Below are 24,087 nucleotides of genomic sequence, written 5' to 3'. Positions count from 1 at the left end.
CTGCCTCCCCCACCAGGCTTATTTGATATCCTGCCTGTTCCACGAGGCTTATTTGATATCCTGCTTCTCCCCCACGAGGCTTATTTGGTATCCTGCCTCTCCCACGAGGCTTATTTGGTATCCTGCCTCTCCCACGAGGCTTATTTGATATCCTGCCTCCCCCACGAGGCTTATTTGGTATCCTGCCTCTCCCACCAGACTTATTTGATATCCTGCCTCTCCCACCAGGCTTATTTGATATCCTGCCTGTTCCACGAGGCTTATTTGATATCCTGCTTCTCCCCCACGAGGCTTATTTGACATCCTGCCTCTCCCACCAGGCTTATTTGATATCCTGGCTCTCCCACCAGGCTTATTTGATATCCTGCCTCCCCCACCAGGCTTATTTGATATCCTGCCTGTTCCACGAGGCTTATTTGATATCCTGCTTCTCCCCCACGAGGCTTATTTGGTATCCTACCTCTCCCACCAGACTTATTTGATATCCTGCCTCTCCCCCACGAGGCTTATTTGATATCCTGCCTCTCCCACGGTCTTTGCCACCCAGGAAAAATATCACTGTTTACTTCCCACAGTGTCTGTATATAGTTAGTGACTTGTCAAGACAGGTCGCCCTTGTTCCCTATGACTATAGATGTACCTTAGCGGACTTTTGAGTGGCTGAAACAGCCTGCAGTTGTAACAAGAATCACCTGGGGCTAGATTCACGAAAGCACTTACGCAAGCACTTACGAAAGTGTACATCTTTCCTCAATCTTTGACGGCTTTGGTTACATTTATTAAACAGTTTACAAGCATGAAAACTTCCTATTCAATTGTTGTTATTGTTATAAACAGCCTCCTGGTGCTTCGGAGCTCATTAACTGTTTAATAATTGTAAACAAAGCCGCTAAAGATTGAGAAAAGATGAACAGATTCGTAAGTGTTTGCGTAAGTGCTTTCGTGAATCTGACCCCTGGTTCGTATCACCTGAAGTAAGGGCGAAGAGGTAGAATTAATAGCTTATTGACAGAGCTCGGGTGCATGGGGGGCAATTGTGTAAAACCCTGGTTTGTGTCTCGGAGAGGCTGCAGGATCCGTGGTAGGTCAAGTTGATTTCCCGGTTGCAATTCTTTTGACCATGTTTATAGCTCAGTCGATTAAGGCAGCGTCTGGGATCTTCTCGGACGTAGGTTCGAACCCTCGTCACAGCCCTTGTGGATTTGTTCACCTGGTTAGTAATTATGTTCTTTAAATATATATTCTTCATATTTTGTACCTTTTTAATGAATAATTTCTTATTCTATTAGTCTTACTTGATGGGAAAAGTCGAATGGTACGATTTAAACACTTCTTAAATGGCTAAATCATTGACCTAGGGCAGGTCTAATCACCTGGGATTCGAACCCACGGTTGGGAATAAGGGAGGCTAAATTATTTATATTTCACAATTTTATTTTGTTAGTGGTATCATTACCACCTTCACTTTCATTTGATATTTGTGAATATAAGCTTAGGGTTCCCTCCAGGTCGTAAGGTTAAGTGAAAGACGCACACGTTATCAAGCACTTTATTAAACAAATGGAAAAAACTTTGGGATCAAAGAGATCGACCGGCAGCAACCGAGGTACATACGCACATATACATATATACACACACGCACATATACGCACATATACATATATACACACACGCACATATACATATATACACACACGCACATATACATATATACACACACGCACATATACGCACATATACATATATACACACACGCACATATACGCACATATACATATATACACACACGCACACACATTCAACTCAATCTCTTGAAAGCAAACAAAATTAGAACAAATACAATATAAAATAAAAATAAAACAAGATTCATTCACTGGTATTATGACTTGTGAATGAATCAAGACAGGTAACTTGTTTGGTTTTGCTCGTGGCGCCACGTGACTTTCATACTTAGAAACGTGATGCCACGTTTGTAAACAAAGGCACGTGGCGTCATGTTTGTACACAAAAAGGCACGTGACATTGTGTTTGTAAACAAACCCACGTGGTATTACGCTTATAAACAATGGCAGTGTAATGGAGTATGGGGAAGCAGGACTAGGCAAGGTACTTGTGTCTCTAAATCACGGACGTTTAAGACTGAGTTTTACGCCATTAAATCTAGATATTCCAAGTAGAGGTCTTGTTCCATTTTCTATTTGATTAAGGGATGAGGTGAAAACTAGGTAGAAACCCCAGACACATGGAGTTGAAACCACAAAAGTCGACTTAAACAAGCTTAAGCCAATTTGTGGAGATCAGATACACGAGAAGACTCCCAAAACAATACCACACGAATGGTATCGGTGGTACAATACCACCGTATCGATCATCTTGTACAAACTACATCATTTCTTATGGTGATCAAACATCTCAATATCATTTACAGACATTTTTAAAGTTGTGTGAACTTATAAGATGTGACAAACTTAAGTTGATTTGTGGAAGCCTTTACATGTGGCTTGTAGAAACCACACCAGCGAGGTATTCAGTATTTGAACGACACACACACTCACACACACACACACACACACACACACATACACACACACACACACACACACACACACACACACACACACACACACACACACACACACACACACACCTCCTTACACACACACACACACACACACACACATACACACACACACACACACATACACACACACACATGCAAACACACAAAAAAACTGGTAAGACAAAAATATTGCTTATATGCAACTATATTTCATAAATATCTATACATGAATACAAAGGCACTAAATATTTTATGTATTTTACCCTAAAACTCATCCATGTAGTCACCGGGGGAGGAGCTGGAGTGATGGGGAACAGTGGTCTTGACTGGAAAGTGATGGAACCGAAACATTGTAGCAATGTCGTTTGCAACCAGAAGCAAGGTGCAAGTGTCATTTCCATAAAAGAAACATCAATGATGCCATAACAGTACATTGTATATGTCCTTCAGATGGGGAAAAGTGATACGAACTTGGTGGCCACATATCTTGTAGCGTGTAGGACTGTACCACCACCCTGATGGTCGACGACAGAGATACTGGCCCACTAGTCTTGGTGGTAGAACAGAAACCTCGCGTAGAGCAAAAGGGTATTTTGCTCTACTGTTTTGCTATTTCCAGCCATGTCTGGACACCTTTGAAGGCATGCTTCAGTGATGCCAGCCAGCCAGCCAGCCAGACAGACAGACAGACAGCCAGACAGCCAGCCAGCCAGACAGCCAGCCAGCCAGCCAGCCAGCCAGCCAGACAGACAGACAGCCAGCCAGACAGCCAGCCAGCCAGCCAGACAGCCAGCCAGCCAGCCAGCCAGCCAGCCAGACAGACAGCCAGCCAGCCAGCCAGCCAGCCAGCCAGCCCAGTCGCCACATAGTTTGTGATTGGATGAGTGTGTCGCCATCAACTTCACCACCTCCCTCCCAGCACGTCTCAGTAACACAAGAGGTCACACCGACCACATAAATAACACCATAAATTATTCATTCAAAAGTATTGAGCATTTTGTGATGCCACGTCAAGGCACAACGAGAGAGAGAAACTCTCACATGTCCAGTTTCAAAGCACATTTAATTGATTAAAGAAACCAAGGCTTAATCACTAAATTAATGCATAAATCTTTTGAGAGGTAACCTGTGGGTTTCTGAACAGTTTGTGTGTGGTTTCTGAGGTATGAGAGAGTTTCTAGTAAGATTTTGAGTATTTTGGGCAACTCTCCTAGATATTTTGAGCAGTTTTCAAGAATTCATTTTTTTTAATAGGGAATGAGAGCTATTGGACATAATGTCGATAACAAATTTCATATGGATTTGACACCGAAATATCATTGTTTTCACCCAGCAAAGTTATACCCGGTATAGTTCCGTTAACACTGAACATAACTAACACTTATGACTTGAAGAAAGCACCAACAGTTTCAACCAGTCCACACGCGAGACAAGACTGGCATATTTATGACATCTCCGTGTATGCCATCTCTCAAAGTCTCTTTCTTGAGAAGGCAGACAATTCTCCATCATAGCAGGCGAAGGGGGGTTTGTCCCTCATCCAGTTAAGACCCTGATGCTGGGGCTGTAGGATGTTCTTCACTAGGGAAAAGGACAGTTCTTCAGCTAACCGACGATAAAAGATCCACACAGCAGGTAAATGTATTCCTCCACGTTCAAAGGTGACTGGGATAGTCAGATCTCTGGCCCGGGAGGGGTTGTGTCGTCGTCCTCCTCGTCAGTTTCTGATGAAAGTAGAAGTGGTGAGGAGCACTAGTCTGGGCCTGAGGACAGGGACGAGCGAGCTGGCCACAACCTCTCGTTGGACCGCACGTTTGGTTGGACGAGCAGGGTGCTCAGGGTGTTCCACCCTGGAAGACTTCAGGGTGACTCCTGCCCAGGGAGTCGTAGGGTGGCTAATGGTTTGGGCATTAGTTGCTTGGATGCTGGAGCTGCTGTGTTGGGCGAGGGAGTTAAGTGCCCGGGCGATGGTGGTGGTGTCTGGTTGTGTCTGCGAGACGTTTCTTCCCACTCGGGAGTTGCTTGGGGTAGTGTGATGCAGGTTTGGCCAGACACGAGTGTCGACCGGTCGGAAACTTCTGCTTCTTGATGCGCGTCTGTCACTGGTGGTGTCTGGTCGAGCGGTTCTTGCTCTGGAGACCAAACTGTGATCTGCGGCGCAGAGGCTGCGAGTCCTGCTTCCTGAGACACTGTGTGGGAGGCGAGGAGGAGGCTTGTACACGGTGTTTCTGTAGTGCTGGAGGAGGAGGAGTGGGGGATGGAGAGACGCTTGGACTGGCCTCTCATTCCGTCACGACTCTGCCTTCTCCAGGTCCAGGCACGGTAACATGCTCTCACTCTCAGTTGTTGAGGCGTCGGTGGTGACGCCCGAGGAGGCTGAGGAGCCCGAGCTGGAGGTCGTGGCTGTGGAAGATGAAGTAGTAGAGGTAATGGAGTCGCGCCAAGGCTCCCAAGTGAATCCCTTCGCACGAAAAAGCTTATTAAGCAAGGCAGCGAGGGGAGAGCGGCGTGAGCCCATCTGGCCACTGCACATGACTAGGTAGGGGTTGAGGGCCGAGTTAAAGTTGGCGTCGGGCATGGTTGGGGACGGCGGGATCATCTCCAGCGTCAGGCGCGACGGGGGGCGGCGCCGACTGGACCCCGCGCTGCTCTTGGCGCTGCTGAGGGGCAGACCCAGCAGGCGGCGCACCTCGCGCTGGATCCGGCGGGAGCGATACAGGTAGACGTACGGCGACACCACAGAGTTGGTGAGCGCCAGCACCATCACTACGCTCTGTACCACACCTGGCATCCACACCTGCAACACAATCACACAGTTACCCATCACACCTTCAACACCAACACCACGACACACACACACACACACACAGTTGAGAGGCGGGACCAAAGAGCCAGAGCTTAACCCCAGCAAGCACAACTAGCTGTGTCTCCCCCCCCATCCTCTTGTTTAGACAGTAACTATTGTGATGATAGTCAAGAATTCGTACATAGCTTTTAGATAGTAGTATACTGACTAGTAAGGAATTCTTTTAAAATAAATGAAGCTAAAACACAATCTGATATATTCCTAGACCCTAGTATAGCACACATACGTACTATATTAGCCCTCAGAGTATGTCTAGGGAGGTTACGTTCATTTGTCAAAGCAACAAGTAGAAATATAGTTTTCCGGTTTGTCCAACTCAATAGTTCACATTTGTACTTATATCGTTGTACGTCGGTATATATACTATGTTCCTCATCGTTACTATAAGTACTACCAAACCAGGAGGATGGGCTGTAACATTATAAATTTGAATTAAATCATAAACTACCCCATTCCAAATATTTAATAACTTTTGGAAATATATAGGTAACGAGAGAGAGGGAGAGGAGTAACCAAGAACTTAAACCACTGAAGGATTCCAGACTACCCTCCCACAGGAAGACCTTTCCATGATGAAACCCACAGGAAGACCTTTCCAGGATGACACCCACAGGAAGACCTTTCCATGATGACACCCACAGGAAGACCTTTCCAGGATGACACCCACAGGAAGACCTCTCCAAGATGACACCCACAGGAAGACCTTTCCAGGATGACTCCCACAGGAAGACCTTTCCATGATGACACCCACAGGAAGACCTTTCCAGGATGACACCCACAGGAAGACCTTTCCAGGATGACACCCACAGGAAGACCTTTCCAGGATGACACCCACAGGAAGACCTCTCCAGGATGACACCCACATTAAGACCTCTCCAGGATGACACCCACAGGAAGACCTTTCCAGGATGACACCCACAGGAAGACCTCTCCAGGATGACACCCACAGGAAGACCTCTCCAGGATGACACCCACAGGAAGACCTCTCCAGGATGACACCCACATTAAGACCTCTCCAGGATGACACCCACAGGAAGACCTTTCCAGGATGACACCCACAGGAAGACCTCTCCAGGATGACACCCACAGGAAGACCTCTCCAGGATGACCCCCACAGGAAGACCTCTCCAGGATGACACCCACAGGAAGACCTCTCCAGGATGACACCCACAGGAAGATCTTTCCAGGATGACACCCACAGGAAGACCTCTCCAGGATGACACCCACAGGAAGACCTCTCCAGGATGACACCCACAGGAAGACCTTTCCAGGATGACCCCCACAGGAAGACCTTTCCAGGATGACCCCCACAGGAAGACCTTTCCAGGATGACCCCCACAGGAAGACCTCTCCAGGATGACACCCACAGGAAGACCTCTCCAGGATGACACCCACAGGAAGACCTCTCCAAGATGACACCCACAGGAAGACCTTTCCAGGATGACACCCACAGGAAGACCTCTCCAGGATGACACCCACAGGAAGACCTTTCCAGGATGACACCCACAGGAAGACCTTTCCAGGATGACACCCACAGGAAGACACCCACAGGAAGACCTCTCCAAGATGACAGCCTCTCCCGCCAATAAACTTCCTCCAAGAAACCCCCACTTGCTCACCTGGAAAAGTGTAGTGTGAAGCAGCGCGGCCGCATAGTAGGGAAGCCAGCAAGCAAAGAAGAGGACGATGACCACCACGGAGATCTTGGCCGCCCGCGACTCTTCCTTGTGCAGGAAGAGCGACGCATTACTGATGCGGTAGCGGAGGTTAGTCACGATCTGAGACGACGTGGATCTGGTCGACGGGGTCCTGAGGGGAGAGACGCCAGGCGTGGAGAGTCAGTTTGTGGCTTTACACTTGTGGCGTATTGCTTTGTGATATTGTGCTTATTCACGAGAGGAACATTGTGGGGAAAGGTACCAGGAGAGTGTGTGTGAGGTAGGTGGAGGTATTAGGTGGGAGAGAGACGGGTGGACGGTGGGAGAGAGACAGGTGGACGGTGTGAGAAAGACAGGTGGACGGTGTGAGAAAGACAGGTTGACGGTGAGAGAAAGACAGGTGGACGGTGTGAGAAAGACAGGTTGACGGTGTGAGAAAGACAGGTTGACGGTGAGAGAAAGACAGGTTGACGGTGAGAGAAAGACAGGTGGACGGTGAGAGAAAGACAGTTGAACGGTGTGAAAAAGACAGGCAGACGGTGTGAGAAAGACAGGTGGACGGTGTGAGAAAGACAGGTTGACGGTGAGAGAAAGACAGGTGGACGGTGAGAGAAAGACAGGTGGACGGTGTGAGAAAGACAGGCAGACGGTGTGAGAAAGACAGGTTGACGGTGAGAGAAAGACAGGTGGACGGTGTGAAAAAGACAGGCAGACGGTGTGAGAAAGACAGGTGGACGGTGTGAGAAAGACAGGTGGACGGTGTGAGAAAGACAGGCAGACGGTGTGAGAAAGACAGGTGGACGGTGAGAGAAAGACAGGTGGACGGTGTGAGAAAGACAGGTTGACGGTGAGAGAAAGACAGGTGGACGGTGAGAGAAAGACAGGTGGACGGTGAGAGAAAGACAGTTGAACGGTGTGAAAAAGACAGGTTGACGGTGAGAGAAAGACAGGTGGACGGTGTGAGAAAGACAGGTGGACGGTGAGAGAAAGACAGGTGGACGGTGAGAGAAAGACAGGTGGACGGTGAGAGAAAGACAGGTGGACGGTGAGAGAAAGACAGTTGAACGGTGTGAAAAAGACAGGCAGACGGTGTGAGAAAGACAGTTGAACGGTGTGAAAAAGACAGGTTGACGGTGTGAGAAAGACAGATGGCCGGTACGAGAAAGGAGCGACAAATTACCTTGAGGGGGCCCTGGAGGGAGCGACAGCATCAAGAGAGGAGCCACACAGGGAGTTGCGACGGGTCCTCTCGCTGTTCTGGTGAGCAGCGTGGTAGATGCGGACGTAGATCCAGGTGAGCAGCACCATGGGCACCACGAACGACACCACCATGTTGGCCAGCACGAAGCAGGAGCGGTATGTCCACGGACCCTCCGTCTTGGGCATCACCTTCGGCGTGGCGGCCCCGCACACATTCCTGTAGGAGAGGAACACGTCTATGAGAACTACACGAGTGCAGGCGATGAGTCACAATAACGTGGCTGAAGTATGTTGACCAGACCACACACTAGAAATTGAAGGGATGACGACGTTTCGGGCCGTCCTGGACCATTCTCAAGTCGATTGTCGTCGTCCCTTCAATTTCTAGTGTGTGGGCTGGTCAACTACACGAGTGTCTTAACTGCATTTCTCAAGGGGGTCATTTTGTTACATTAAAAATTTTCTCGAAAGTTACTGTGAACTGAATACAAAATATCTTATACTATTGGAAGAGGAGGATCAGCTACAGGAGGAATTAGGGAGGAGTACAGGGGGAGAAATTTATGATAAGAATGTACTGAAACAGTATGACCATATACCACTCTTAAGGGTGTATTAGGGCAAACTGTGGGGGGGGGGGGTATGAAGATGGTGCTCAACTACTTGCACCATCGGGGATCGAACTCCGACCTTGCAAGAAGCGAAGCCTTCTCTGCACCGACCAATCCAAGTGGATGGGTAGAAGAAAAGTTAAGAGGAAGTAATGGTGGTGGAGAGAGAAATACAGACATTTAGGTATTGGTTTGATGCCGTGCAAAGAGGCAGTGATTGAGGAGGAGGTCAAGTAATTATCAGGAGAAAGCACCAAGTCATTACAACTATACAGCACTTGGAAGGGATGTAATGATTTAGGACAGAATGGAGGAAAGGCATGGTGTCTACCCACATGGACGGTCGGGAATTGATCTCCGCAAGAAGCGAGACTGTCGCTCTACTACCCGGACCAAGACTGACGGAAGAGGAGCGTGTGTGACAGAGGTAGATGGAACAATCCGGATAGGTAGATATGAAGGGATATAAGAGAATGATATGCAGGCGATGAGTCACAATAACGTGGCTAAATTATGTTGACCAGACCACACACTAGAAGGTGAAGGGACGACGACGTTTCGGTCCGTCCTGGACCATTCTCAAGTCGATTGTGAAGAGGTCTTGAGAATGGTCCAGGACAGACCGAAACGTCGTCGTCCCTTCACCTTCTAGTGTGTGGTCTGGTCAAGGAAGGAACTATCAGGGGGAAAGCGCCAAGCCATTACGACTATATAGCACCTGGGAATGGGTCAGGATAAGGATTTGGGATGGGACGGGGAGGCAAGACTGGTGTCCAACCACTTGGACGGTCGGGGGATTGAACGCCGACCTGCATGAAGCGAGACCGTCGCTCTACCGTCCAGCCCAAGTGGTCAAGAGAATGATAGACGTGATACAAGAGGAAGAACTTACCATGCTCGGCCAGAGAGGTCGCCGAAGGCAGCTGCCACGGCAATCAGGGTGGCAGCAAGCCAGCCGACGGCGATCATGGCGACGCTCTTGAGGCGAGTCACCAGCATGTGGTAGTGAAGGGGATCGGTGATGGCGCAGAACCTGTCCACGGCGATAAGCAGCGTAGCGAACACGGACGCCGACGCCACCAGCTCGGACACGGCGTCCATGGCACGACACAGCGACACGGACTCCCACACCGGCAGGAAGGTGTCGGCCACCACCAGAGGCAGCAGTAACCAAGACGCCAGCAGGTTGCACACCGTCAAGCTCACGATGAACCTGCAAAGATGATCAATCGCAAAATCTGAGAATATGGACAGACACATGAGAAACAAGTGAATTGACAAGATATACAACACGACTCACACCAAATCAAGGTACCACAAGGTGTTGGGAGGGAGGGGAGGAGGGAAGTCCTAAAGATTGATTGATTGATGAAGATTTAGCCACCCAAAAGGTGGCACGGGCATGAATAGCCCGTAAGTGGTGGCTCTTTTAAGCCATTGCCAGTATCAAGAGCTGATACTGGAGATCTGTGGAGGTGCGAATGCACCCTGCATGACGGGAGATGTCTCCCTTGTGAATGTGTTAAGATGAAGATGAAGCCACCCAAAAGGTGGTACGGGCATGAATAGCCCGTAAGTGGTGGGAAGTCCTAAAAGATGGGCTGGATATATATAGACCCAATGAACCATTCTTTATGTGTGAATGCTGTGACGTGTTGCAAGTTGCATGCATTGCCAGACCTCCACCGCCACTCCTTATACCCATCAGTCAAGCCGTCCAGTGATGGCGTGCATGGCTGGGAGCCAAGCGCACACACACACAGGGACCCTTAGAGCCTCGCCCCTGTGTGATGAACGACTCCATCTCCATCGTAACTGCTCAGTATGGTCCGTCTTCAGTGTCCCTGAAGACTGTTTTTGTTGGATCAGTTAGGACCACCTGCTGGTCCCAACCTCACACCTATTGGTCTTAACTCCACACCTGAATATTGGGACTGTATTAGATGTCTTCCAGCTTTCCGATAGTTCTCATGTTTCCAGCATCCAGCATCATTCCTAGTCCGAGATAAATCTGCAGTTTCCTGGCACTTCTGGGTTCATCATATCTTGTACAGTCTTTTCGGATGGCAATCCCTTTATATATTCTTGGAGTTCTGTTTCCCATGGTATTCCCGTTAGGACGTTCCTCATCTCGTCATATTTTCCTCTTTGGTAATTTAGCCTTTTCCTTTCCGATCCTTTCCTTGGATAGGTTATCCCTGCCTCCACCAGATACTCAAATGTTAATACACTGTGGTCATTCATTCCTATGGGGGCTTCAAATTTGACTTCCCTTATTTCTGACTCATTCAAGGTGAATATCAGGTCGAGTCTAGCTGGTTCGTCATTGCCTCTGTGTGTGTGTGTGTGTGTGAGTGTGTGTGAGTGTGTGTGAGTGTGTGTGAGTGTGTGTGTGTGTGTGTGTGTGTGTGTGTGTGTGTGTGTGTGTGTGTGTGTGTGAGTGTGTGTGTGTGTGTGTGTGTGTGTGTGTGTGTGTGTGTGTGTGTGTGTGTGTGAGTGTGTGTGTGTGTGTGTGTGTGTGTGTGTGTGTGTGTGTGTGTGTGTGTGAGTGTGTGTGAGTGTGTGTGAGTGTGTGTGTGTGTGTGTGTGTGTGTGTGTGTGTGTGTACTCACGCTACACCGTTGCTGGTGAGTGTGCTGTTACTATTACTACGCATCAACATTACAACTACTCTCATTACCGCTGGTGATTCATGAATGAACCAGTCATACCACGCTAAGTTTACAAACAAACCCAGGACCTACTACGAGCCTAATATGAATGAACCTTGAAAACACTCTTAATTAATTCACTAACATGCTTCCTCTCCTCTTGAATGTCATGAATGGTACTCATGAATAAGTCTTGGGGTATACCCCACCTGATGAATGGTCTGTCGTCCGTATATGGCAGGAATATAATGTATTCATGCATCTGCCTGAGTGTGCAATGCTGTGAGGAGTATACTAAGATATACCTTTGGACCTCAAGAGATATGTCTTCTAATTTATATGAAAATATAACAAATTTGTAATGGTTTATTAACACACAGATGAGGAAAGTTATGTAGAAATCAGCCAGTAATAAAAATGGCGGCCATATGCCTAATATACACAAGGAAATGCCATTACCTTAATGTATCAACGATAAACGCAATTGGAGCCGTGCGGGAGACTCGAACCAACGATATGGGGTAGGCAAGTGTGGCCCATGTGGAAGTGTTGGCCATGTGCGAGTGGCCCGCGAGAGAGAGAGGGGACCGCGAGAGAGAGAGGGCCCGAGAGAGAGAGAGGGGGGCCCGCAAGAGAGAGGGGGGCCCGCGAGAGAGAGGGGGGCCCGCGAGAGAGAGGGGGCCCGCGATAGAGAGAGGGGCCCCCGCAAGCCCAAACAGTCACGTACACACACCCGCGAGACATCATTCATAGAGCCAGGAGAGGCTCATATATAATCCCTTCGGGGTCGACCTCTTCAATTGAATGAACCCCTCACCCCATACCCCCCCCCCACCCTACCATTCAACCCATCTACCGTACGTCAACCCCCATCCACCGCGGCAACCACCCTTAATCCATCTGCCCCAGACCAGACCCACAGATGCAAGGTCCTCCTCCCCCTTTGACTAGTTGGTTAGTATTGCAATTTAAAGCACTTCAATTATCCTTTGTTCGATAATTGTCTATGGTTGAGTGCTCAATCACCCTCTGTGGTTAAGTACTCAATCACCCACCACACATGCAGTTGAACAACTCTCTAACCAAGTTCGTTAACGACAAATTTTATGAACAAATCATATAATGTAGTGTAGTGTGACATATATATATATATATATATATATATATATATATATATATATATATATATATATATATATGATTGTTAGCATTTTAATTGAATTGTCACGTCTGTGGCAGGACAAATACAACTATAGACCACTTGTGTACATGTGTATGCAGGCGATGAGTCACAATAACGTGGCTGAAGTATGTTGACCAGACCACACACTAGAAGCTGAAGGGACGACGACGTTTCGGTCCGTCCCTTCAATGCTACATGTGTATGTAGCATTAACCATTGTGTAATTAACTTTAAAAGATTGTCACTTGCTTAGCTAAGCGAACACTGGGGTTCAGTTCCTGAACCTACCACCGCCTATGGGATGGGTATGGGGTGTATAATAAAGAAATTCAATTACACCCCATTCCCCACTGCCAACCCATACCCCCCCCCCCTTGTCCAACCACTTGGACTGGACGGTAGAGCGACGGTCTTGCTTAATGTTGGTCGGCGTTCAATCCCCGACCGTCCACAAGTGGTTGGCCACCATTCCTTTCCCCCGTCCCGTCCCAAATCCTGATCCTGACCCCTAGTGCGTTCTCCTGATAATTCCCCTTCCCTCTGGCATTGTTGGCAGGCGGTGAAATTTATTTATATTTTTAATATACAAATATAATGTGATTGTACTCACGTAGAGGTGCTGGCGGGGGATTCCATATACTTAAAACTCTAATGCTGAAGTTCTTTCTAGCATCCTATTTCAAATAATGTCCTTGTCTACCCTGTCAATTCCTCTAATAGTTTTGTATGTAGTGATCATGTCTCCTTGGGTCTTCTATCACAGTGATGTGAGGTTTTGATTTTTTAGTTTTCCTCTTCTAACTCATTAATGCTGAGCTCCGAGGCTAGTGTGGTGGCACACATCCTGGCTTTTTCATTTTTTTATTTTCTATTGCATATTCTAAAATTGGTCTGACATACGTTGATTTATGTCTGGGCCAGCCATCAGACTGTTCAATGACAGCCTGCTGCTGTCAGCTCAGCCCCAGGCAGCTGGCACACGTGTCGTACACGGCCCAAATGCTTCCTTACAACCAGGGTTGGTCGCCACGTTCTTGGCTCGGTGGAGGCACATCGACCTAAATTATTTTAATGAGGGTGAATTTAAGAGCAAGATAACAGTTGATGACCCTTGATGATAACAGATCGACGAGGATATCATGAGAGCGTGAACCTGACCCAGGAGGCAAGACGCAATTACCCTCCCGAGAGATTGGTTCGAACCCTGACTGTATCCCCCCCCCCCCCCCTCCCCGGGAGGCTTTGTATTCCCAGGGTCAAAACAGGTTGTTAGCAAACAGATGTGATCTAAGAGGGTAAACAGTGAGCAATGAAGCAGCAAGCGGAGCAACAGGCCTGTTGGGGAAGGCCGGTCGGCCGAGCGGACAGCACGCTGGACTTGTGGTCCTGGGTTCGATCCCAGGCGCCGGCGAGAAACAATGGGCAGAGTTTCTTTCACCCTATGCCCCTGTTACCTAGCAGTAAAATAGGTACCTGGGTGTTAGTCAGCTGTCACGGGCTGCTTCCTGGGGGTGGAGGCCTGGTCGAGGACCGGGCCGCGGGGACACTAAAATGCCCCGAAATCATCTCAAGATATAAGGCTTGGACTATCGTCGGCACCCTTTTCCATGTAACTTTTCTTCACTTCGGCTTCCATAAGGCTACTTTTTTTTTGAGATATATACAAGTGTTGTTACATTCTTGTACAGCCACTAGTACGCGTAGCGTTTCGGGCAAGTCCTTAATCCTATGGTCCCTGGAATACGATCCCCTGCCGCGAAGAATCGTTTTTTCATCCAAGTACACATTTTACTGTTGCGTTAAACAGAGGCTACAGTTAAGGCGCCCAGTAAATCCTCCCCGGCCAGGATACGAACCCATGACATAGCGCTCGCGGAACGCCAGGCGAGTGTCTTACCACTACACCACGGAGACTGCTAAATACTCGTTCGCTTCCACTGTAGCCGCCGGCGCCTACCCTAAATCTCCCCTCACACACCGTGTCAGTGCGCCTGGCACCTTCCCCTCACCCGCCTGGTTACGGTCTCGAGGGAGCGTGAGAGGGCACAAAGGGATGGCGCGAGGGGGCCATATATGTGTAAGGGAAGTTAGTGGAGTGGAGGCACTCCTCTAAGGGGTGCTTGGGGCCCCCGGGGAGTGGAGACGTGTCGGAGTTATGGGCCAGCGGGGCCAGGCTTGCCAGGCGCACCCCCCATTGCTGCCCCCACACAATATAAATCACTGCTCTGGCCGACATAAACAAGTCGTTAAGGATAGGAGAGAGAGAGAGAGAGAGACAGACAGACAGACAGAGACAAAGAGAGACAGAGAGAGAGAGAGACAGACAGACACAGACAGACAGACAGAGACAGAGAGACAGAGAGAGAGAGAGAGAGAGAGAGAGAGAGAGAGAGAGAGAGAGAGAGAGAGAGAGAGAGAGATGACAAACTGAAACACACAACTATATAGATTGTACCTTTGTTTATTTCTCCCCACCGCTTCCTTATCTTGCTTTGATTTCGGGGCTCAACGTCCCCGCGGCCCAGTCCCTGACCAGGCCTCCTATCCTGTGAATCCTCATTCTGAATGATCTTAGGAACACTTGAATATTCTGTTCCAAAAGATAATGCCATATATAACTGCCTTAATGTTATGTTGAGTCAAGTGCCAAATCTTAAGTGCCAAGATTCCTTCAACACACTTTTTCTTCTAGGCCTTCTAGCAGCATTGGTGGCGTGTGCCAGGACTTTGTATATAGTGATCATGTCTCCTGGGTCTTTATCACAATCATGTGAGGTTTAGATTTGAGGTGATTCTCAACTTCCTGCTAGTGCCAGGAAGTTGAGATCACGAGGCTCTGTCCCCAGTTATCATGTCCCCAGTTATCATGTCCCCAGCTATCATGACCCCAGCTATCATGACCACAGCTATCATGACCCCAGCTATCATGACCCTAGCTATCATGACCCTAGCTATCATGTCCCCAGCTATCATGACCCCAGCTATCATGACCCCAGCTATCATGTCCCCAGCTATCATGACCCCAGCTATCATGAGCCCCAGCTATAATGATCCTGTGGCACTGTGGCACTTGCTGGATCATCTGGTGGTGACTGAGGCACTTGCTATAGGTTAAGCATTTGTAAATAATGGTCACTTATTTGAATTAACTTTTAATTACAATTATATCCTCCAGTATTTAATTTAGGAATTACGTATTGAGGAGGTTGGTTTATTTTTTGGGAGATTTTGTATCATTGATACATTTTTCTTGATACATTGTTTATGTGTGTGTGTGTGTGTGTGTGTGTGTGTGTGTGTGTGTGTCTGTGTGTGTGTGTGTGTGTGTGTGTGTGTGTGTGTGTGTGTGTGTGTCTGTGTGTGTGTGTGTGTGTGTGTGTGTGTGTGTGTGTGTGTGTGTGTGTGTGTGTCTGTGTGTGTGTGTGTGTGTGTGTGTGTGTCTGTGTGTGTGTGTGTGTGTGTGTGTGTGTGTGTGTGTGTGTGTGTGTGTGTGTGTGTTTCTGTGTGTGTGTGTGTGTGTGTGTGTGTGTGTGTGTGTGTGTGTGTGTGTGTGTGTGTTTACTATTTGTGTCTGCATAATCGAGCTATTAGCTCCTGGACCCCGCCTTTCTAAACAATGAATTTTTCCTCTATTATATCTACTACATATGTTGATCTTTAACACACACAACAAAGAGCCAGAGCTCAATCCCCAAAAGCACAACTAGGTGAGTACACATCCCCCCCCCCAGGAAGCAGCCCGTAGCAGCTGTCTAACTCCCAGGGACCTATTTACTGCTAGGTTAACAGAGGCATCAGGGTGAAAGAAACTCTGCCCAATTGTTTCCCTCTCCGCCTGGGATACAACCCGGAGCCCTAGGACTACGAATCCCGAACGCTGTCCACTCAGCCGTCAGGGTCTCTTAAGTATGTGTGGATATTCAATAGACATCACCTTAAGTGCCGTATCTAATTAAAAGTTGCCAAACCGGCTACGCTTGAAGACACTCCATAATCGGCAAGCCATAAAACTCAACTATTATTACTCTCACTTCACGGTCAATCAGTAAAAAAAATGTCGGAAAACCATATTGGTAAACAAATTTAAATTGTTTTGTCCTAGCAGTAAAATAGGTACCTGGGTGTTAGTCAGCTGTCACGGGCTGCTTCCTGGGGGTGGAGGCCTGGTCGAGGACCGGGCCGCGGGGACACTAAAGCCCCGAAATCATCTCAAGATAACCTCAAGATATACAGAGACAGGGTCGAACCCCAAGCAACCCTACCTAAACTATCGCGGCCGATGTGTCGAAAACGTCAATATTGCGGTGCTTTAATTTGTACTAATTACGCCGGATTTGTTGACGACGGATTGGTCCATAAGACCTTTACTGTGGCGGGTACAGCGAGGAGGTTTTGGCGGTCGTACAGGAAGGTGTATATGATGTCTTCCTGGTGGAGGTAGGAGCTCTTCCAGGAGCTTGGCCTATCTCAAGACATTCTCCAACTCTTCTGACGGGACAGATAGACTGATGGGCCATCTGAAGCAGTAGATATGGGGTGGTAGAGACCCCCCTGGTAGGGGCACCTACGTCACCTCTCTACGAACCTCAGGTGCCGGCCAGAATCATCTTCCGGGTGTGTGTTTACCAAAGCCCAGTAGATGCGAGGGAGAGTAGCTAGCGAGGGGACAAGCGCTGAAGGAACCTGCCTCCCAGTCCCCGAATTTCTGTGGGCACTCATAGGAATAAGGGTAACAGCAGAAGGCCTATTAGGTCATTCCTGTAGTACACAGCCACCTCCAGGCTGAGGTCACGCGAGAGAGAGAGAGAGAGAGAGAGAGAGAGAGAGAGAGAGAGAGAGAGAGAGAGAGAGAGAGAGAGAGAGAGAGAGAGAGGGCGTAGACAAACAGGGAGAAGCGGGCTGAACAGGTTCATTACTGAGGCACTACCACAATTGCCCGTCGCAGACATGACTAATAACTGTTGCTGGGAGGACAGAACATGGCGAAGATAAGAGAGAAAACCCATGTACGGACAGAGGAACGGGACGGCACGGGACGGAACGGACAGGGTGTCCTGAGAAGCAAGGAATTGACAGAAAGAGGTGCGACCAATGGAGAAGATTTAGTTTAAAACCTTTAATAAACCACCCCAAAAGGTTCAGAAACCAGTGTACCACCTCACTGAAGGCAGAAGGCAGGGACCAAAGAGCTAAAGCACAACGCTTGCAAGCACATTTAGCCAAACGCTACCAATTCCGTTTGATAAACAGGAAGATTGTGCCAACAAATGAACGCTTGAGCGCATTCACAGAATGTTGGGTACGACTGTAGTTGGGTCAATGCAAGTTGTGCCAAAGATAAATACAGCAGCCTCAAGGCCGGGGGCTTGGGAACTGAGGCTCAACCTTCGAAGCACACACGTAGACCAGTACCTTTAGAAACGTACTGGCTACAGAACAGGTCGGAGCACCACCTCCCTGGCTTGTGAGGGTCGTCCTCTTGCCCCCTGGCTTGTGAGGGTCGTCCTCTTGCCCCCCCTGGCTTGTGAGGGTCGTCCCCTTGCCCCCCTGGCTTGTGAGGGTCGTCCCCTTGCCCCCCTGGCTTGTGAGGGTCGTCCTCTTGCCCCCCTGGCTTGTGAGGGTCGTCCCCTTGCCCCCCTGGCTTGTGTGGGTCGTCCCCTTGCCCCCCTGGCTTGTGAGGGTCGTCCCCTTGCCCCCCTGGCTTGTGTGGGTCGTCCCCTTGCCCCCCTGGCTTGTGAGGGTCGTCCCCTTGCCTCCCTGGCTTGTGTGGGTCGTCCCCTTGCCCCCCTGGCTTGTGAGGGTCGTCCTCTTGCCCCCCTGGCTTGTGAGGGTCGTCCCCTTGCCCCCCCTGGCTTGTGAGGGTCGTCCTCTTGCCCCCCTGGCTTGTGAGGGTCGTCCTCTTGCCCCCCTGGCTTGTGAGGGTCGTCCCCTTGCCCCCCTGGCTTGTGAGGGTCGTCCTCTTGCCCCCCTGGCTTGTGAGGGTCGTCCTCTTGCCCCCCTGGCTTGTGAGGGTCGTCCCCTTGCCCCCCCTGGCTTGTGAGGGTCGTCCTCTTGCCCCCTGGCTTGTGAGGGTCGTCCTCTTGCCCCCCTGGCTTGTGAGGGTCGTCCCCTTGCCCCCCTGGCTTGTGAGGGTCGTCCTCTTGCCCCCCTGGCTTGTGAGGGTCGTCCTCTTGCCCTCCCTGGCTTGTGAGGGTCGTCCTCTTGCCCCCCTGGCTTGTGAGGGTCGTCCCCTTGCCCCCCTGGCTTGTGAGGGTCGTCCCCTTGCCCCCCTGGCTTGTGAGGGTCGTCCCCTTGCCTGCGAGGGGGCCGATCATGCCCACACCTCACACTGTCTCTTGTGTTAATGAGAAGGGAATGAGACCACGTGGAGGACTCCCTCAGTTCGTGGCGCCACGGACGCTCTAAACTCAGCGAATGTGAAGTGTTTTGGGGCCAGATTCACGAAGCAGTTACGCAAGCACTTACGAACCTATCCATCTTTTCTCAATCTTTGGCGGCTTTGTTTACAATTATTAAACAGTTAATGGGCTCCGAAGCACCAGGAGGCTGTTTATAACAATAACAACAGTTGATGGGCAAGTTTTCATGCTTGTAAGGCGTCAAAGATTGAGGAAAGATGTACACGTTCGTAAGTACTTGCAAAACTGTTTCGTGAATCTGGCCCCCCTGGCTCCTAACGATATCTTGAGGTCAGTTGGTGTCTTGGAGGCTTTAGTCTGAGCTGAGAAGGACCCAAGGATATTATGTGGGATACATTGGTCCTCAGGAAGTCTTAATCTGAAATGTCTTTATCTTATCAATGTGGAAGGTGTTATCCTTCAGGATAACTTAATGGTCGACGTGTTGGGGAACAGAACAACTCTGGAAACAAACTACAGGTAAACTACCGGGTTCTTGGCACGCGAAATGATCACTCGAACAAGCCACAAACACTAATTATTTATGTTATCTTGACGGAAGGATGAGATAAATGACAAGGCAATTATGGGTCGTCCACCACTTAGAGGCTGATAGACAGAGAGGCTGATAGACAGAGAGGCTGATAGAGAGGGGTGATAGACAGAGAGCGTGATAGACAGAGAGGATGATAGACAGAGTGGGTGATAGACAGAGAGGGTGATAGACAGAGAGGGTGATTGAGAGGGTGATAGACAGAGAGGGTGACAGAGAGGGTGACAGAGAGGGTGACAGAGAGGGTGATAGACAGAGAGGGTGACAGAGACCCACGGACATAGACATGACCACTGGGAGGACGGCAGGACGGGGGCGGGAAGCGGAAATAGACTTAAATAAACAGAATCGCCATATCTTGGCTCGACCATTGCCAGGGGCGTTTTCTTTCTCCTGAACACCCTTTACTTCCTTCCTACCCCATGCACGCACGCACACACGCACGTGCACACACACACACATACACACACACATACACACACACTGTGTGGCCGGACACAGGGGATGAAGTCCCCTGAATGGGGGATGAGGTCCTTCATGAAACGGACAGAGAGAAAGATCTAGGAGTTGATATCACGCCAACCCTGTCTCCTGAAGCCTGGTTGATACCTGGTTGATGGGGTTCTGGGAGTTTTTCTACTCCCCAAGCCCGGCCCGAGGCCAGGCTTGACTTGTGAGAGTTTGGTCCACCAGGCTGTTGCTTGGAGCGGCCCACAGGCCCACATATACCTGGTTGATGGGGTTCTGGGAGTTCTTCTACTCCCCAAGCCCGGCCCGAGGCCAGGCTTGACTTGTGAGAGTTTGGTCCACCAGGCTGTTGCTTGGAGCGGCCCACAGGCCCACATATACCTGGTTGATGGGGTTCTGGGAGTTCTTCTACTCCCCAAGCCCGGACCGAGGCCAGGCTTGACTTGTGAGAGTTTGGTCCACCAGGCTGTTGCTTGGAGCGGCCCGCAGGCCCACATATACCTGGTTGATGGGGTTCTGGGAGTTCTTCTACTCCCCAAGCCCGGACCGAGGCCAGGCTTGACTTGTGAGAGTTTGGTACACCAGGCTGTTGCTTGGAGCCCACGTCAAAAGAATAACGAAGAATAACGATTCTGTGATAGAAGAATCTGCGGCGTTTGCGAGGCTGGCTAACATCAAAACTGCCTTCAGAAACCTGCGAAACGAATCTTTCAGAATCTTGTATACCACATATGTAAGACCAATCCTGGAGTATGCGGCCCCAGCATGGAGCCCGTACCTTGTCAAGCACAAGACGAAGCTGGAAAAAGTTCAGAGGAATGCCACTAGGCTAGTCCCAGAACTAAGAGGCATGAGTTACGAGGAAAAGGTGAGTAAACTGCACCTCACGTCGCTGGAAGACAGAAGAGCTCGAAGAGACATGGTCACCACATACAAAATTCTCAGTGGCATTGACAGGGTAGATAAGAATGGACTATTTAACACGGGTGGTACACGCACAAGGGGACACAGGTAGAAGCCGAGTACCCAAATTTAAAGTCTTAAAATACATTACAAATGTTAAGTGTTGGGATTAAGCGCATCTGACGACAGCCAAGGCAGAGCCAAGGAGCCGAGTCTCGACCGCGCAAACTCAAGTACACACACACACACACACACACACACACACACACACACACACACACACACACACACACACACACACACACACACACAGTCCGTGCCTGCGCCAATAACCTTCCTACACTTAAAATGGAAAAGGAAATATTGTGTGTGGGCGGGCCCCGGGCATGAGTGTGGGCGTGGGTAGGCATGGGCATGAGTGTGGGCGTGGGTAGGCATGGGCATGAGTGTGGGCGTGGGTAGGCATGGGCATGAGTGTGGGCGTGGGTAGGCATGGGCATGAGTGTGGGCGTGGGTAGGCATGAGTGTGGGCGTGGGTAGGCATGAGTGTGGGCGTGGGTAGGCATGGGCATGAGTGTGGGCGTGGGTAGGCATGAGTGTGGGCGTGGGTAGGCATGGACATGAGTGTGGGCGTGGGTAGGCATGGGCATGAGTGTGGGCGTGGGTGGGCGTGGACATGAGTGTGGGCGTGGGTAGGCATGGGCATGAGTGTGGGCGTGGGTAGGTTTGGGCATGAGTGTGGGCGTGGGTAGGCATGGGCATGAGTGTGGGCGTGGGTAGGCATGGGCATGAGTGTGGGCGTGGGTAGACATGGGCATGAGTGTGGGCGTGGGTAGGCATGGGCATGAGTGTGGGTGTGGGTAGACATGGGCATGAGTGTGGGCGTGGGTAGACATGGGCATGAGTGTGGGCGTGGGTAGGCATGGGCATGAGTGTGGGCGTGGGCATGAGACCTGGCGAGTACAAGTAAGTCACAAGGATTTGCCCAAGTGGGAATCTGGTTAAGCTACTCGTATCGATAACAGGTGTCGATTAATATTAAAGATATTCCTTGTATTTATAACCTATCTCCTTCAACACTTCCAATATCTTGAGGTATCTTGCATGTTGTGAGCATGTCCTCTCACGCCAGAAGTGAAACCACTGCTTAAGATGAGTAGGAGTAGATATTCCAGTCTCCTTGATCTGGTAAACAACAGGAGAGTAGTAATGAAGGTCTTGTTTTAAAATGCAACATGTGTGTACTCTCCTAATTGTGCTTGTGGGTGTCGAACTTCAGCTGCTTGGTCCCACCACTCGGTGTATAGGATTCCTAGCCTGTTTTATTTCATTATTAAACTATATTTTAAGCTGTGTATGGAGTCTACATCTACTACTTCTCTTCTTAGTACATACCCCTTGTTTCATTCTCTAAGACTGAAGGTATTCTTCCTAATGTCGCTGTGGCTCATTTGGGTACTTAGTATCTATACCCGTGATGGAAGTCCAGATAAAAGAAAACGGTGTCCTACTTAGTATCTATACCCGTGATGGAAGTCCAGATAAAAGAAAATGGTGTCCTAAGCGCCATAGAGAGAATACTTTGAATACCCGTGACCACTCATGCCCAGTAATCTTTTAGTCTGTTCAATCAATTCCCCGGAGAATCTTGTATGTGGTAATCATGTCTCCCCTAACACACTTCCGCCATCCAGTGACGTATTCCTGTAATCTTTCCGCATAACCTACACGTGTCAACGTTGGGACTAGTCTAGTGGTACACACTCAACCGTTCTCAAGTTTCCTTTCATCGTGACACGATAACCAGAATCGACTTAGAATCAACCTTAATTCGGCGTATGGTCTTCCGATACCCACTGGGTACATTCTTGCCGTGGGGACGAAGGCGGTCAAGACGGAAGGTGATACTTATAGTTGATCACGTATAGCTGGTCAACTCTCTCGTCCCTTTATTCCTGTATCAACAGGATCATTTACAAGGGCTGATAAGGCGATACTCTGGTAACAAAACCACTTCGTTCATTCCCCGCCTCTATCAACAGGATCATTTACAAGGGCTGATAAGGCGATACTCTGGTAACAAAACCACTTCGTTCATTCCCCGCCTCTCCCCTGTAACCTTCGGTGCCAAGGAGTGACAGGATCTTCTTGTTTGTTCCAGTGTACAAGGGCTGGCTGGCTGGCTGGCTGGCTGGCTGGCTGGCTGGCTGGCTAGCTGGCTGGCTGGCTGGCTGGCTAGCTGGCTAGCTGGCTGGCTGGCTAGCTGGCTAGCTGGCTGGCTGGCTGGCTGGCTGGCTGGCTGGCTGGCTGGCTGGCTGGCTGGCTGGCTAGCTGGCTGGCTGGCTGGCTGGCTGGCTAGCTGGCTGGCGGGCTGACTGGCTAGCTAGCTGGCTGGCTGGCTAGCTGGCTAGCTGGCTGGCTGGCTGACTGGCTGGCTAGCTGGCTGGCTGGCTGGCTGGCTAGCTGGCTAGCTGGCTGGCTGGCTGACTGGCTGGCTGGATGGAGCATAAAACAGAGTCATTTAACGAACAGGAATTGACTAATGTTCTTGTGAAATTCTCTCTATAGCGCTCAGGACACCGTTATCTGTTATCTGGACTTCCATCATTATTCTGTACCAATAAACACATTCTGCTCAAAATTCATATTTTTTTTTTTTTAGTGATATAGATAAAGCTGCTTTCAATAAATAAGCAGCCGAGATTACTTTAAAAAACACGACCCAAGTGTTTTAATATTTTAAAATATATAATTGTTTTCGTTTCTAACTCAGTTCACCTTTTATTAATATTTAAAAAACACGAGCCCAATGTTCTCGTTAATTTCTAAACATGAACAAATCGTTTGTTTCAACAAAAGATGACCCAAGTGTTTTGGGTCTCCAACAAAACACGAATTAAATATTTTAGACCAAACACGAATCAAGTTTTTGCTACAATTAAATTTTTTTTTCATCTATGTGTCTGCTATCTTGAGGTTATCTTGAGATGATTTCGGGGCTTTTTAGTGCCCCCGCGGCCCGGTCCTCGACCAGGC

At 49.3% G+C, this 24,087-nt stretch overlaps 1 protein-coding gene across 3 annotated transcripts in view; it reads right to left on the bottom strand.

Moving 5' to 3' along the window:
• Nucleotides 1-1,535: 1,535 nt before the first annotated feature.
• LOC123751677 (probable G-protein coupled receptor No18) overlaps nucleotides 1,536-24,087 on the bottom strand; it is an 81,570-nt gene continuing 59,018 nt past the window's right edge. For all 3 annotated transcript variants that reach the window (XM_069314980.1, XM_069314981.1, XM_045733764.2), the window contains exons 3-6: nucleotides 9,788-10,108; nucleotides 8,265-8,501; nucleotides 7,046-7,235; nucleotides 1,536-5,357 (exon numbers count right to left, since the gene is read on the bottom strand). In XM_069314980.1, coding sequence (XP_069171081.1) covers nucleotides 4,851-5,357; nucleotides 7,046-7,235; nucleotides 8,265-8,501; nucleotides 9,788-10,108 — 1,255 coding nt within the window. In that variant the 3' untranslated portion in view covers nucleotides 1,536-4,850. The remainder of the gene's footprint in view (nucleotides 5,358-7,045; nucleotides 7,236-8,264; nucleotides 8,502-9,787; nucleotides 10,109-24,087) is intronic.

The sequence above is a fragment of the Procambarus clarkii genome, chromosome 80, assembly GCF_040958095.1.
Source record: "Procambarus clarkii isolate CNS0578487 chromosome 80, FALCON_Pclarkii_2.0, whole genome shotgun sequence".
NCBI lineage: Eukaryota > Metazoa > Arthropoda > Malacostraca > Decapoda > Cambaridae > Procambarus > Procambarus clarkii.
Note: the sequence above shows the minus strand (reverse complement) of the source record. Positions and strands in the feature narration are given on the sequence as shown.